This window comes from Rhinopithecus roxellana, chromosome 8, assembly GCF_007565055.1.
Source record: "Rhinopithecus roxellana isolate Shanxi Qingling chromosome 8, ASM756505v1, whole genome shotgun sequence".
Lineage (NCBI taxonomy): Eukaryota > Metazoa > Chordata > Mammalia > Primates > Cercopithecidae > Rhinopithecus > Rhinopithecus roxellana.
In genome coordinates this window covers 119,630,935-119,646,016 of record NC_044556.1, presented here as the reverse complement: position 1 = coordinate 119,646,016, position 15,082 = coordinate 119,630,935, and the positions used below count along the sequence as shown (strand labels likewise).

Sequence of the window (15,082 nt, the reverse complement as noted above, 5' to 3'; positions counted from 1 at the left end):
CACCACCACACCTGGCTAATTTTTGTATTTTCAGTAAAGACAAGGTTTCGCCATGTTGGCCGGGTTATTCTCCAACTCCTGGCCTCAAGTGATCCGCCCACCTCGGCCTCCCAAAGTGCTGGGATTATAGGTATGAGCCATTGTCCTTGGCCCTATTTTTATGTCTTCTTTGGAGAAATCTCTATTCAGTCCTTTGCCCATTTTAAAATTAGGTTATTTCCTTTTCTGCTAGTGAGTTGTATTTTTAATATAAACTCCTTATCAGATACATGGTTTTCAAATATTTTCTTCCAATCTATAAGCTGTTTTTCTATTTTGTTGATTGCTTCCTTTGTTGTCCAGAAACTTTTTAGTTGGATGTTATTCCATTTATTCATTTTTGCTTTTGCAGCCTCAACTTTTGGGGTCATACCCAAAAAATCATTGTCAAGACCAACTTTAATGAGCTTTCCTCCTATGTTTTCTTCCAGGAGCTATGGTTTTGGGTCTTACGTTTAGGTCTTTTATCCATTATAAGTTGATTTTTAAGCAAAAAGTTTAACTGGAGAAACAATTTTGTGAACCATGGGATATGCCTCTGAATGCTTAATTAGCATTTTTAATTTTTAATAAATATTTCAATGAAAATTTTTAATGCATATTTTTATAAATTTGGTATCTATTTGTAATTTCAGAGATGTATCTCTAAAGAATAAATGATTGCAGAGACCTGGCATAATCATCATTGGAGGTAACATTCCCCTGAATGCATCAAAAGAAAATGAATATTATTAGCTATTTAATCTTTTATTACCTTTGATCATGGGAAACAGTAGGACAAGTTAATCAGGAAGGTTTCAGGAAACTCTGAACCACATAATTTTTAATTCAATGATTGGGTGGGGACTTAGAAATTAGCCAGTTATACATCCCATCCAAACTAGGCTTTTTTTTCTCATGAATTGAAGAATTTTCATGTTTGTCCCACATTTCCAGATCAAAAATACATTCCCCACCTGTAGACCCAGCAACTCGGGAGGCTGAGGCCCGAGAATTGCTTGAACCTGGGAGGCGGAGGTTGCAGTGAGCCGAGATTGAGCCATTGCACACCAGCCTGGGTGACAGAGTGAGACTTTGTCTCAAAACCAAACAAACAAACAAAAAAAGATTGCCCAGAAAACTGACCAAAGCTTCCCTGTGTAAACAAGGTGATTTTGATGCAAGCAGACTTAATAACAGAAGACCTTACCCTGAGATGTGATTTCTGTGTCCTGACATAGATATAAGAAGTGGCTTGATACAGTCTTACTTTTAATTCATCTTTAATTACCAGAGACTTCTAACATAGACCTCACCAGAAAACTAAGGGAAGGGGATCTGAAGGGCCTCTTCTCTTAACAAAAAAGAGCACTTTTAAATGAGTTTAATGAAAAACCTCATATTTTAATATAGTATTATTTGGGGTGCACTTAAATTTGAATCCTATTTCTTTCACTTATCATCTGTGCCATCTTGAACAAAACAGTTAACCCTCCAATCTTCAATTTCCTTTTAAATAAAATGGACATCAAAATACTGTCTAAGTAGACAGACCAGTCGTGCAGATGGAACCTACTTCACGATGTTGCTGTGAGGATTAAATCAGATACAGGTTTTTAAATGCTTAGCCAGGGTCTGGCCCAAGAATAATGTCAGCTCATAAATATAACAGTATCTCTGCTTCCTTTCCTCAGTGACTTTTAAACAATCTATCATGATGTTCATTTATAAATAGATCACCCATGTGACTATGTTTCTAGTGTTCTAGTATGGGTGATAACTGTTCTGTGGTTATCACAGCCTTTTGGTGATCAGAGGGCGCAAACACAGTACGCTTTGGGAAGGATAAACTTTTATTAATGAGAAAAATCACTTCCTAATTTGTCTGTTGATTTTAGAGAATTTTCCTTGTGTGCAAATCTAACCATCGAGTTTGCACCAAAGAATCCAACTTATTTCACTCAGCTCAAGGGTTTCTCCTTTAGCACTCTTTCTGACCATCTCTTCACCCCACCATCAGACTGTCAGATGACCTCTTGTGGTTCTCTTACACGACTGTGTTTATTGACTCCTTGACATTGTCTATAATTATCTGTGTATATGCTCACTTCTCCACAGGTGTTCGAGCTCCTTCAGGACAGGGACTTTGTCTTACTCATCTTTGTGTGATCAGGTCATAGCTTAGATAATAGCACAGAGCAGGTCCTCATAAAAATATATAGAATGAAGAAATGAACCATGAAGTGGGGCTAAGTGGGTATAAATATGGAAATCTATAGTGTTTCCTGAGAATCCTATTTCTATTTAAGGTTATATAGGAAGACAGTTTTTTGAAAGTTCATGTTTACTGTTTGGGACTTCTGTTAAGTTGACTTATTTCCTTGCCTTTCCTTCCCTTTCAAAAACTGGAGAGCAAAGATAAAGGAAAGAAACGCTTGAGCATAATACCACAGGCCAATTCAAATGGCATTTCAGCAAGGAGAGTCACAAGTTCATGAAACTTGTATAAGATACCTTTCTAAAGCTGTATGGGGAAAATTGGCATCTTTGTCCGTGACAAGGGGAGAGAACATTAGGAAAGGGACAGACACTTCAGGCAAATGGGCCAGAAGTGTTCCATCTCCCTGGGAAGTTTTGCTAAGGACATTAAGCTGTGGGGAGGTTGAATTTATCTTCATTACTCATCATTATGTTGTATCTCTCTCTCTATATGTATATCTATATCTCCATGTGTATAGCTGTACTTATATCTACTTATATATTTGGGAGTTTTTTAGTTGTAACTAGAATAGAAATATATTTTAAAACATCAAAAATGTTTATGATATATCATTGAATATTAAAAAGCATATTTTAAAACAATGTACAATGTGATTCACATTCATTGGTGACAGTATTATAAGCATTTTTTCCACTTCTTTGTGCTTTTCTGAACTTTCAATGCATTTTTTTCACAATTAACATATATTAACAATAAAGAAAAAAAGCTATAAATTCTTCTTCTTCTTTTTTTTTAATTGTAACTTGTCTTCCTATATTATTTAGAAAGTTCCCCAGTCTTCTGAGTGGAGGAACCAGCTTTGCAGGTAGAATTTTCCTGAAGAAATAACTGTCTCCGATTCGATCCAATGACAGATGGCACATGTGAAAACTCAATTTTAACATAAATCTGGCATAGCCAAGGCCCTCCCTACCTCTCTAGCCTCTGTTCCTACCCCAAGGCCACCACGGCTATCTCTAGGATCCCAGGCTGCTTGCTCCAAACCTTGACTGGTCTAGAAAGTTCTCCCAAACCAGACCTCAGCTCCAAAGTCATTCTCTTAAAGGAGTTTTCCAATTCTTGTCATGCCCTTTCATTGTACCACATTCTTTTCTTCCTGAATTTATTCGTGTGATTTTTATTTAATATCTGCCCCCCCCCACCATCCCCAACAAAACCGTGGGCTTCGTGAGATATACTTATGACTGAATCCCTAGTGTGAGCACACTCTCAGGAGTCTCAAAGGGACTTAGCTATTTCTTGCATATTTGAATGTACAGTGTAATGAGATAAATAGAATTCAGAGAGGAACATGGGAGGGAACACTTTCCATTGTGTCCACTTGAGGTCCTCAATCTAACCAACGAATCAACAAGTATTTGCTGAGTGTCTCTCTGCCCTCTGCTAGATACTTCAGGAGTTGGAAGATTAATATAGGAAAGGATAGGATCCCTGCCCTCTGGGAATGTATGGTATAATCGAAGAGATAAAAAATTATACAAACCAGATATATAATACTACTAATTAAATTATATTGGAATTACATCCCATTTTTAGTGACAACCCAAATTTTCTACACAGATTATATTCATATGAGAAAATGGTATTGAGCCTGAATAGCTCTTAAACAAATTCAAATAGTTTTTTCTTCTCATTCCTATTCCTAGAGATTCTTCTTTTTAATTTTTTTTCTTTATTTTTGGTGAGTATGTGTGTATGTATGTATGAATGTAACTGTAATTGACAAATAAAAATTATACATATTTATGGTATACAACATAATGTTTTGATATATCTATACTTTTGTGAAGTGGCTAAATTAAGCTAATTAACATACAATGACCTCACATTTTTTTTTTTGTGATGAGAACATTTACAATCTATTCTTTTAGCAATTTTCAAGTACAGATGCCCCTCAAGTTACAATGGTGTTAACTCCTGATAAACCCATCATAAACTGAAAATATTGAAAGTTGAAAGTGCATTTTCAACTTATGATATTTCCAATTTACAATGGGTGTATCCAAGCATAACACCATCATAAATCCAAGACTATACTGAATAAATATAGCTCTTGCACCATCATAAAGTAAAAAATCCTAAACTGAAACATTTTATGTCAGGAATCATCTGTATATAATACATTGTTATAAACCGTAGTCACCATGTGGTACAATAGATCTCTTGAACTTACTCTTCCTGAGATTTTGTATCCTTTGACCAACATCTTCCAAATTTCCACACCTCACCTTCAGTCCCTGGTAAATACCTTTCTACTTTCTGCTTCTATGAGTTCAGTGTTTTTAGATTCCACATATAAGTGAGATCACATATGTGTCTTTCTATGCCTGGTTTATTTTATTTAACGTAATGTCCTCCAGGTTCATCCATGTTGTCACAAATGACAGGATTGCCTTTTTTTTTTTTTTTTTTTTTTTTTTTTGAGACAGAGTTTCACTCTTGTTGCCCAGGCAATGGCTTAATCTCGGCTCACCACAACTTCCACCTCTTGGGTTCAAGCGATTCTCCTCCTGCCTCAGCCTTCCTGAGTAGCTGGGACTACAGGCATGTGCCACCACGCCTGGTTAATTTTGTATTTGTAGTAGAAACAGGGTTTCTCCATGTTGATCAGGTTGGTCTCAAACTCCTGACCTCAGATGATCTGCCCACCTTGGTCTCCCAAAGTGTTGGGATTACAAGCGTGAGCCACCACGCTGAGTTAAGGATTTCCTTCTTTTTAAAGGCTGAGTAGTATTTCATTGCATATATATACCACTTTTTTTTTTTTGAAAGCCATTGGTCCATTGACAGACACCTACGTTCATTTCATATTTTGGCTGTTGTGAATAATGCTGCAAAAAACATGGGAGTTTAGTATTTCTTTGACATACTGATTTTTTTTTTTTTTTGGCTACATACCCAGTGGTGGGATTGTATCATCTGGAGGAAACTCTATACCATTTTCCATAATGGCTGTACCAATTTGCATTCTCACCAACAGTGTGCAGTGGTTCCCTTTTGTTTGCATCCTTACCAACACTTGTTATCTTTCATCTTTTTTATAATAGTCATTCTAACAGGTATGAAGTGATATCTCATTGTGGTTGTAATTTGCATTTCCCTGATGATTAGCCAAATATTTTATATATACCTATTGGCCATTTATATGTCTTCTTTGGAGAAATGTCTATTCAGGTTCTTTGCCCATTTTTTAATTGAGTTATTTGTGTGTGTTGTGTGTGTGTGTGCATTTTGCTATTGAGTTTCTTATATATTTTGCATATTAATCTTCTATCAGATATATCATTTGTAAATATTTTCTTCAGCTCCATAGGTTGTCTCTTCACTCTGTTGATTGTTTCCTTTGCTTTGGAAAAAGCTTTTTAGTTTGATGTCATCCCATTTGTTTATTTTTGCTTTTGTTGCCTGTGCTTTTGTGGTCATATGCAAAGTCATTGCCAAGACTAATGTCATGGAGCTTTTTATGTATGTTTTCATCTAATCGTTTTATAGTTTCAGGACTTATGTTTAAGTCTTTAATCCATTTTCCTTTGATTTAAGTATGTGAGACAAGAATCCAGTCTCAATCTTCTTTATATAGACATCCAGTTTTCCAATACTATTTATTAAAGAGACCCTCCTTTCACCATTGAATGTTCTTGGCATCTTTATCAAAAATCAATTGACTGTAAATGCATGAATCTATTTCTTGGCTTTCTACTATGTTTCATGGGTATAAGTATCAATTTTTATGCCAGTATGCTGTTTGAATTACTATAGCTTTGTAGTATATTTTGAAATCAGGTAGTGTGCTGTTTCTAGCTTTGTTCTTTTTGCTTAAGATTGCTTTGGCTATTCAGGATTTTTTGTGGTTCTGTATGAATTTCAAGATTGTTATTTTCTATTTCTCTGAAAAATGCCATTGAAATTTTGATAGGAATTACATTGAATCTGAAGATTGCTTTGGGTAGTATAGACATTTTAACAATATTAATTTTTCAAATTCATAAACATGGGATATCTTTCAATTCCTTTGTGTCTTCTTCAATTTGTTTTATGGTTTTCAGTATACAGATCTTTTACCTGTTTGATTAAATTTATTCCTTATTGTGTTTTTTTGTAGCTGGTATAATGAGATTGTTTTCTTAATTTCTTTTTCAGATAGTTTATTGTTAGTGTACAGAAACACTACTGATTTTTGCATGTTGATTTTGCATCCTGTAACTATACTAAATTCATTTATTAGTTCTGAAAGTTTTTTAATGAAGTTTTTAGGGTTTTCTACATATAAGATCATGTTTTAGGGTTTTCTATATATGAGATCATGTTGTCTGAAATCATAGACAACTTCTTCTTGTCATTTTGATGTCTTTTCTTTCTTTCTCTTGCCCAATTACTCTGGCTTGGATTTCCAGTACTATGAGGCATAGAAGTGGCAAAAGTGAGTATCCTTGTCTTGCTCCTGATCTTATAGGAAAAGGTTTCAATCTTTCACTATTGACTATAATGTTAGTTGTAGGCTTATGTATATGGCCTTTATTTTGTTGGGGTACATTCCTTCTATACCTGAGGGTACTATTCCTTCCTAGTATCTGAGGGCACTATTCCTTCTATACCAGTTGTTATCAGAAAATAATAAAAACATAGTCAAATTCAGAATTTTCCAATATTATAATGGTGGTGTATAAATCACTTATACCTTTAGAATGAAGATTAAAAGACAAAACTATTCAAAATAATTATATATTCAAATATATAACTATTCAAAATAATTATAACTACAATAAGTTGTTAACAGATACACAATATAAAAGATGTGAATTATAACATCCTGTTGTGGGGATGGCTGTTGGTTACCTTAGTGACAAAAGATGCCAGTGTCCTCTGTGGAGCAGGACACTGGGGGCCACAGTGGCTTTTACCACATGACTGATACTGATAGCCTACAACTTTCTTTATTCCTAGCTATCTCCTGGTGTCTCATATAGACCAGTCTCACTAGTGATTCTTCTACATGGATATTGTTTTTTTCCTCCATTTTGTTGTTCCAAATTCTTTAACAGGCTCTTGAGCCCCACCCCGCAACTCCCCACCCTCATGAGGGCTATTTTGATTTGTGTATAGCTGTCTATATTTGTTTTTTCTTGGGGCATAAGGCTGACATCTCCTACTCCACCATCTTGCTAATGTCACCTCCATATGAATCTTTTTATGTTTTTTTATATTCACTAAAATTTAACAACATCAACTTAAAAACATATTAGCAGTTGAACTTATTAATATGAAACTTATTATCAATAAGAACCTATCAGGTTGGGCATGGTGGCACATGCCTGTAATCTCAACATTTTGGGAGGCTGAGATGAAAGGATCACTTGAGCCCAGGAATTCAAGACCAGCCTGGGAAATATAGTGAGATCCTATCTCTAGAGATTTTTTTTTAATTAGCCAGGAGTGATGGCACACATCTGTAGTCCCAGCTACTCAGGAGGCTGAGGTGGGAGAACTGCTTGAGCCCAGGAGGTCAAGGGTGCAGAAAGCAGTTACCACGCCACTGCACTTCAGCCTAAGGACACAGAGTGAGACCCTGTCTCAAAAAAATTAAAAAAAAAAAAAAAAAAGAGAACCTACTAGTCTACACACCACCCTTCCTCATCCCCATCTGAGACTATATATATGTGTGTATTTATATATATATTATATTTATATATATACAAATTTTTTTTTTTAACATGAGGCAATGCCAAAAAGAGGGGCTGATGAGTGAAAGTAAGAACAGAAGGACATGGAGGCAAGTCTTATAGAATAATAGCCAACACTTAAACTTACACTTACAGCATGCTAGGTACTGTTCCAAACACTTTAAATTCATTTAATTGTCCTTACATGTCTATGTGTTTGGTGATTATTATCCTTATTATTCACATTGCTGAGTGTATTAGTCTGTTCTCATGCTGCTGATAAAGAAATACCCAAGACTGGGTAATTTATTTAAAAAAAAAGAGGTTTAATGGACTCACAGTTCCACATGGCTGGGGAGGCCTCACAATCATGGCAGAAAGCAAAAGACACGTCTTACATGACAGCAGGGAAGAGAGAGAAATGAGAACCAAACAAAAGGGGTTTCCCCTTATAAAACTATCAGATCTCGTGAGACTTATTCATTACCATGAGAACAGTATGAGGGAACCACCCCCATGATTCCATTATTTCCTACCAGGTCACTCCCACAACCTGTGGGAATTATGGGAGCTACAATTCAAGATGAGATTTGGGTGGGGACACAGCCAAACCACATCACTGAGGAAACTGAGTCATAGGGAGATTAGTAACACGCAACACAGCTGGTAGGTGGTGGAGCCAGGCAGTCTGACTCTGGGGTCTGGACTCTGAACTGCATCATGCTGCCAAGAAGTTCCTCAGTTTTTCCTCTCTCTAAGCTTCCCTTATTCCCCTACAGTCATTCCTTCAACAGCATCTCCTTCACAATCTTTTCTACTTCTACTATATAATTAATTTCTTCTTCTTGGTACCAAATTCCAAAGTGCAAATGCAGCCTCACATGCCCTAATTCATCTTTACCTTTAGACTTTCTTCCAATGTTTCTACTTCATTCCATTTTAAATTTATCCATGAGATGCCTATTTACAAGCTGTAACCATCGTGAAGTGAATGAAGATAATACCTACTACTACACAATAGAATTCCAAGAGTATAAATAGGAGTTATGGCTTTCTGACTTTATACTAAATACTTGATACTTGATTTTGCTGTCTGAGATCTAATCTGAAAAGTAATAATAATTGCTAACATTTGTTGAGCGTCAATTGTGGGCCAGGTGTCATTTCAATCCCTCTCTACATATTAACTCATTTGATCCTACAACAACCCGGTGAGGCAAGTTTTGTTATTCTATTTTACAGTTGAGGAAACAGAGGCATAGAGAGTTTAAGTAATTTGCCCAGTGGATAGCCAGAGGTGGAGCCAGGATGGGTCTCAGGCTGTTTAACAGCACAGCTCAAGTCTTAACGACTATGCCAACAGCTTCTTGGTCCTACATATTCCATAGGAAGAGGAAAATAAAAAGGTATCTATTTGTATACCTTTTTATTTCTGATATAAGAAGCAGAATTTCTTTCATGTGACCTATGTCTATTTAATATGTCATTTTGAAACTTACCAATAAACCTCCCCAAGTGCCAGAAAACCGTTAGTGGCTTTTTCCTTTTCTCTCTAATTTTTATTGTGCTACTGTTTTTGCTCTTTTCCCTCAGAAGGCTGCTGGAATAGTAAACATTCACTGACATTTCACGACAACTGGAAAATGGGCACTGGAAAATCACATTATGATTAATTCAAAGCATATTTTCCAAATGTACGACTTTAAATTGGGGCTTGTATCATAATCAAAGGAAACCTTCGTGTGTGTACTGTTCCCACATTGCTCTGCTCAGGAGTGATTCACCTTGCCCTGTCTCCAGACCATCTCCCATGGAAGGGGGTGACCCCTTGCCTCTTGGCAACCACTATTTCTAAGCTGCCAACATCACCCTCGCATTATCAACATTCTAACTTCATGGGAAGGGCTGTGGTGAGTTTCTGGAATGTGAATAGGAAGTTGTTTTTCTAAACAGCCTGACACTGAGGGGAGGCAGTGAGACTATAAGAAGTCTGGGTTGGGCAGAAGGCAGAAAACCAGCAGAGTCGCAGAGGAGATGGTGAGTTTATTTTTTTTCTGCATGGGAAGTGGTTGAAGTGAGTTGGAGTGGTTTGGGGCTAAGTCAGGCAGGTAAAGGTTCAGAAAGTGAGGAACAGCGATAGCCATGGAGTTTTATGTTGAATTGCCTATTAGATTTTGTGAGTACTTTTAAAGTTGCTGTCCACTTTGACCCTCCCAACATCCTTGTGAGTTGAGGTTGCGATTTCTGTTTTACAAATAAAGCCATTGTGGCTTACAGAGCCTGTGTTTTATCTAAGCTGCACTGTTAGGCTACATGATGTTGGGATCTGGGTCCTGTCCTCTGGCTCTACAGCTACTGTTCCTCCTACTAGAATCTACAGGGACTCTCTGAGAGTAGATCACGGTAAACCTGTCACCCCATTTTCCAAGACTGCACTTCTGTCTGGGATAAATGATGGAATAAACGGAAGACTGGGCAACTGCCCTGGGACAAGCTTACAATTGAACAGTTTCTCACCCCCATCCCTCCCATTTCTTTCTGTGAGCCTATGAATCTTCTGGGACTGATCTGGAATATACATATAGTTTCCATTTCTGCCCTAAGTCTCAGCCTTGTTAATGACTCAGTTTCTTCTTCTATAAAATGGATATAGTAATAATACTCTAAAGTTTTATAATGAGGATTAAATAAGATTTTGCTGAAAAGCATCCAGATCTGAGCCTGACACATAGTAAGTGATTAGTAAATGTTAGCCATTATTGTTACAAGAAAAATAAAAATCTTAGGGATGGTGGGGTTTAGGATTCAGGAAAGATCCAAGGATAGCTAGGCATTTTGAACTCAGCAATGTTATATGCACCTAGATAAAATGCACATGGTTAGGCTACTTCTAATTTTCCCCAGACTTTCCAAGAGTATCCCACATAGTCCCAGGGTCTGAAATCATGCAGTCTGTGGCTATGGAGGAAACAGGCAGCTCTCTGTTTTTGAGCATCTTTCTGTGGGACTCCAGAAAAAAGTACCGCATACACCTGATTCATCCCACTTATTTGCTTTACTATAGCACACTTTTCAAGTACTTATAATGTGGGGTTCTGTGTTGGGGAAAACAGGAATGAGAGTATGATAAAGAGAAGAGGAAGGAGTTTGAGCCTGTCCTAAGTTTGAACCACAATGACATAAGGATATGAATTACTTTTGTCTTATCTTTTTGCATGTCATACTTCTGAATTGGTTAACTTAAATAAGCAGTTCTTCCTCTCTTCCTTCTACTCTCCTTGGTATCCTTCTGTATTTCAAAGGTATGAACTTATTGGATCATAGAGTTCTTTGAGATTTTGATGAAAGTTACAACTTGTCTTTCCCAGATGAAAGCAAAAACATCCACATGAACACCAACCTTCAGAGACAACCACAGGAGGTTTCCAGACCTCCATGTGGATCCCAGGATCAGAACCCTTCTCGATTGCCTCCTGTGCTTTGTGTTCAGAAGCCCCTCTGTTGGCATCCTGAAACTAGGCTTGAGCTCTACAAGGAAGTGCTAAGACCCCAGCCCTAGAATTGTTTTTAGGATATTAAAGACAAGACCTCTTCCTTTCCCTCTGAGCACATTTGGTCCCAAAGATTCAGAAACCTCAAACTGCCTGTGTAAGTTTTTCTTCCAGTTCAGAGAGTGGCCTTAATTAACTTTTAGGACCTGAGAATATGAGGATAAGGTTTTTCTGGTGGGGTGTTTTCAATCAGATCTCAGAGGAGTAGCTCTTGACTGGGAACTTATAGTTAAATTGCATTGATGTTTGTCAAAGTTTTAGCAGGCTACGGCTGGGCGCAGTGGCTCATGCCCGTAATCCCAGCACTTTGGGAGGCCGAGGCACATGGGTCACTTGAAGTCGGGAGTTCAAGAGCAGCCTGGCCAACATGGTGAAACACCATCTTTACTAAACATACAAAAATTAGCTGGGCATGTTGGCATGCGCCTGTAATCCCAGCTACTCAGGAGGCTGAGGCAGGACAATCTCTTGAACCCAGGAGGTGGAGGTGGCAGTGAGCCGAGATCATGCCACTGCACTCCAGCCTGGGTGACAGAGCAAGACTCATCTCAAAAACAAAACAAAACAAAACAAAAAGTTTTAGTGGGCTAAGGAGCAGGTCTGGATTATTTTCCATTTATACCTTTTAACCACCTTAGCTATGTGGCTTCTAGTCCTTACTCTTCTTTTCATTACCTGTTTTTCAAAATGCAACTAAAATAGTTCAGACTCTCCTGGGCTGGCCACCAGCTCTTAGAATGTGCATCTTCAGAGATCTTTAAGTAGAAGCTTATTAATCAAATCCTCAAAAATCAAAATGACTTACTACATAAAGAGCTGTGCTTAGAAAAACCCTGGACCTAACCCTAGAGAGTAGGCATACAGTGGTTTTATAAATGACATTCGTTATATTGTCTTCAAGGTGTCTAATCTCTCTGATTGAAAAATAAATCTGAAACTCTATGAAGTCAAATGCAGAGCAAATCCTTACTATTTGTAGAGATATAACTCATCTCTGATCCAATAGACTGTTTAAAAAATTTAAGTATGGTACTTTATTTTCAATGCTAATATTTTACTCAAAATAATGGCAATTCATAGTCTAAGTTAAGTATATGCTTGGATTCTAAATGTTGATGTCCTAGGTCCCTTCCTGTCTATATTCATAATTTGCTCTTTGGCTTAGAGACAACCTCTTTTCTCACTGTATTTCTTTTTCCACCCCTAAGCTGGGCTACTCACATCTGTGCCACACCACTACCACAACCACCACCCAGAAACGTAAGGGAACTAATGTATTAGCTGTAATAGCTTGTAACACCTGGGCTTTGCTACCAACAAGTTGTATAGTTCTGCGTCCTCAATGATTCTCATATTCACCTCCTCCATTTGCATTCCCACTGATGCCAGACCAAACCAGTCCCTCTTTAACTCTCACTGGACCATTGCAATAGCCTCTTCTTTTGCAGTGCAATCTCCCTGATTCTAACTCATTTAAAAAAAAAAAAAAAAGATCACACCACTCTCACCCCTATAATCTCAGCATTTCTGGAGGCCAACGAAAGAGTTTGAGCCCAGGAGCTCCAGGTCAGCCTGGGCAATATAGTGAGACCTTATCTCTACAAAAATTTAGCCTAGTGCGGTAGTGCATGCCTGTAGTCCCAGTTACTCAGGAGGCTGAGCTGGGAAGATCACTTGAGCCTGGGAGGTGGAGGTTTCAGTGAACCCAGATCATGCCACTGTATGTCATCCTGGGCAACAGAGCAAGACCCTATCCCCCAGCCCCCCTGAAAAAAATCGTATCACCATTAAGTGCATGTGTTCATGATACTTCTCTGTTCAGAACCTTGCAATTAGATCCCTTCTGCCAACTGGTATTTGTGACCCACAAGATCTGGTTTCAAGCTACCTTTTCAATTAAACTCGAGGACCTCCTAATCTTCAGCAGGCTGGAGTGCAGTAGTGCCATCTCAGCTCACTGCAACCTCTGTCTCCTCGGTTCAAGTGATTCTCCTGTCTCAGCCTCCTGAGCAGCTGGGATTACAGGCATGTGCCACCATGCCCGGCTAATTTTTGTGTTTTTAGTGGAGATGGGGTTTCTCCATGTTGGCAAGGCTGGTCTTAAACTCCTGACCTCAAGTAATCTGCCTGCCTTGGCCTCACCAAGTGTTGGGATTACAGATGTGAGCCACCGTGCCCAGCCTCCCTTGGCTTATCATTGCACTTAGAATAAAATCTCATCTGCTTGTTTTGGATCCCAAAGCCCGATGTGATCCGTCACTACCCCCATCTCATATTTTTCTCTCCATTGCTCATTCCATTCTGGCCACACTAATGTCTTCATGTTCTTTGAACACACTGCAGTTTGCTTCCACCTTAAGTCCTTTGAAATAGCTTTTTCTTCTTCCTTTAATGCTCTTCTTCCTGCTTCTCACTGACTGGTTTCTTGTGGTCATTCTTCTCTCCACTTAAACATTATCTCATTAAAGAGGTCTTCCCTGACATTCCTGACCAACATAGTGACACAGTCATTCTATCACGTAAGTTTCATTTCCTACCTAGCGCTTATGGCTATATTCTATTAATATCTTTCATGTTTACTTGCTTAGTACTATTGTGTAGTTATTAGTATTTGTTTCGTTGTCATCTCTACCAATAGAATGTGCATTCTATGAGGACTGGAATTATGTCCGTCTTCACCATTTTATTTGTTCACTTAGATATTATCACTACTGTAAAAGTAATACACTCAGTTATAATTATTATGTATTTTTCCAACATTTTTCGATTTAGCATATTTTTATCTTACTTTCAGTCATTCCTCTGCCATTATTCATTCATTCATTTATCCTTAAAATGTTTGTTAAGCATTGAGTATGTGCCCTACCATGGCTGGGGATTCAGACCTGAGTGAGTAATGGTCCTTGCCCTTGAGAAGCCTCTGACAGTAGCTTCCTCAGTTGTATACTCACATGTTTGTTGTGCCTTTAAATTGTGGACCTCCTGCTCAAGAGAATATTCAGAAACGGAGATGCTGATTAGAGGACTTTGGAAACAGATGACCATAAGGAGGTCATCTTTACTTCCCAGTAAAGCAGAAGAATGAGAAGAGAACAGGGCCATGGAAGTGGGAACCTAGAGAAACCCTTACCTCTGCAAGGGAAGGCAGAGGATTGAGGTAGATTCAGAAGACTCAGAAAAGTTTCTCAAACATTAGAGCAGAAGAACAACAGAAGAGCTAAGGGAAGCATTTTAGGCAAAAGGAAGTAGTGGTATTTATTGCTACAGAAAGGTCAAGGAAGATAAGGGTGGAAAGTCTTCATTTGGTTTGGTAATGAGGATGTCAGCAATGAAGTTTGCAGGAACACTTTACCAGGATGGTGGGGCAGTGGGCTGGAGAGTAAAGGGGAGGCAAGGAAGTTAAGAAAGTTTAGCTATAGAGGAAGGAGTGAAATCAGGCTGATATGGGCAGGAGGACAAAGGGTCAAGGGAGGGACATTGTTTGATTCTGCCTTCTTAAAAGCACAAAACTGTGGTCTACAATGTAGACAAAGAGAACAGGATCTCATTTCTGTGGCACTATTCTTGCCAAC

The 15,082-nt window shown here is 38.1% G+C and overlaps 1 protein-coding gene across 7 annotated transcripts in view; it reads left to right on the top strand.

Moving 5' to 3' along the window:
- SELP (selectin P) overlaps positions 1-15,082 on the top strand; it is a 65,190-nt gene that overhangs the window by 13,290 nt on the left and 36,818 nt on the right. The window contains exon 1 of one of the 7 annotated variants that reach the window (XM_030936476.1): positions 9,872-9,996. The exons of the other annotated variants lie outside the window; for them this stretch is intronic. Coding sequence (XP_030792336.1) covers positions 9,994-9,996 — 3 coding nt within the window. The 5' untranslated portion in view covers positions 9,872-9,993. Of the gene's footprint in view, positions 1-9,871; positions 9,997-15,082 lie in introns of those variants that run through there. 7 annotated transcript variants of the gene reach the window in all.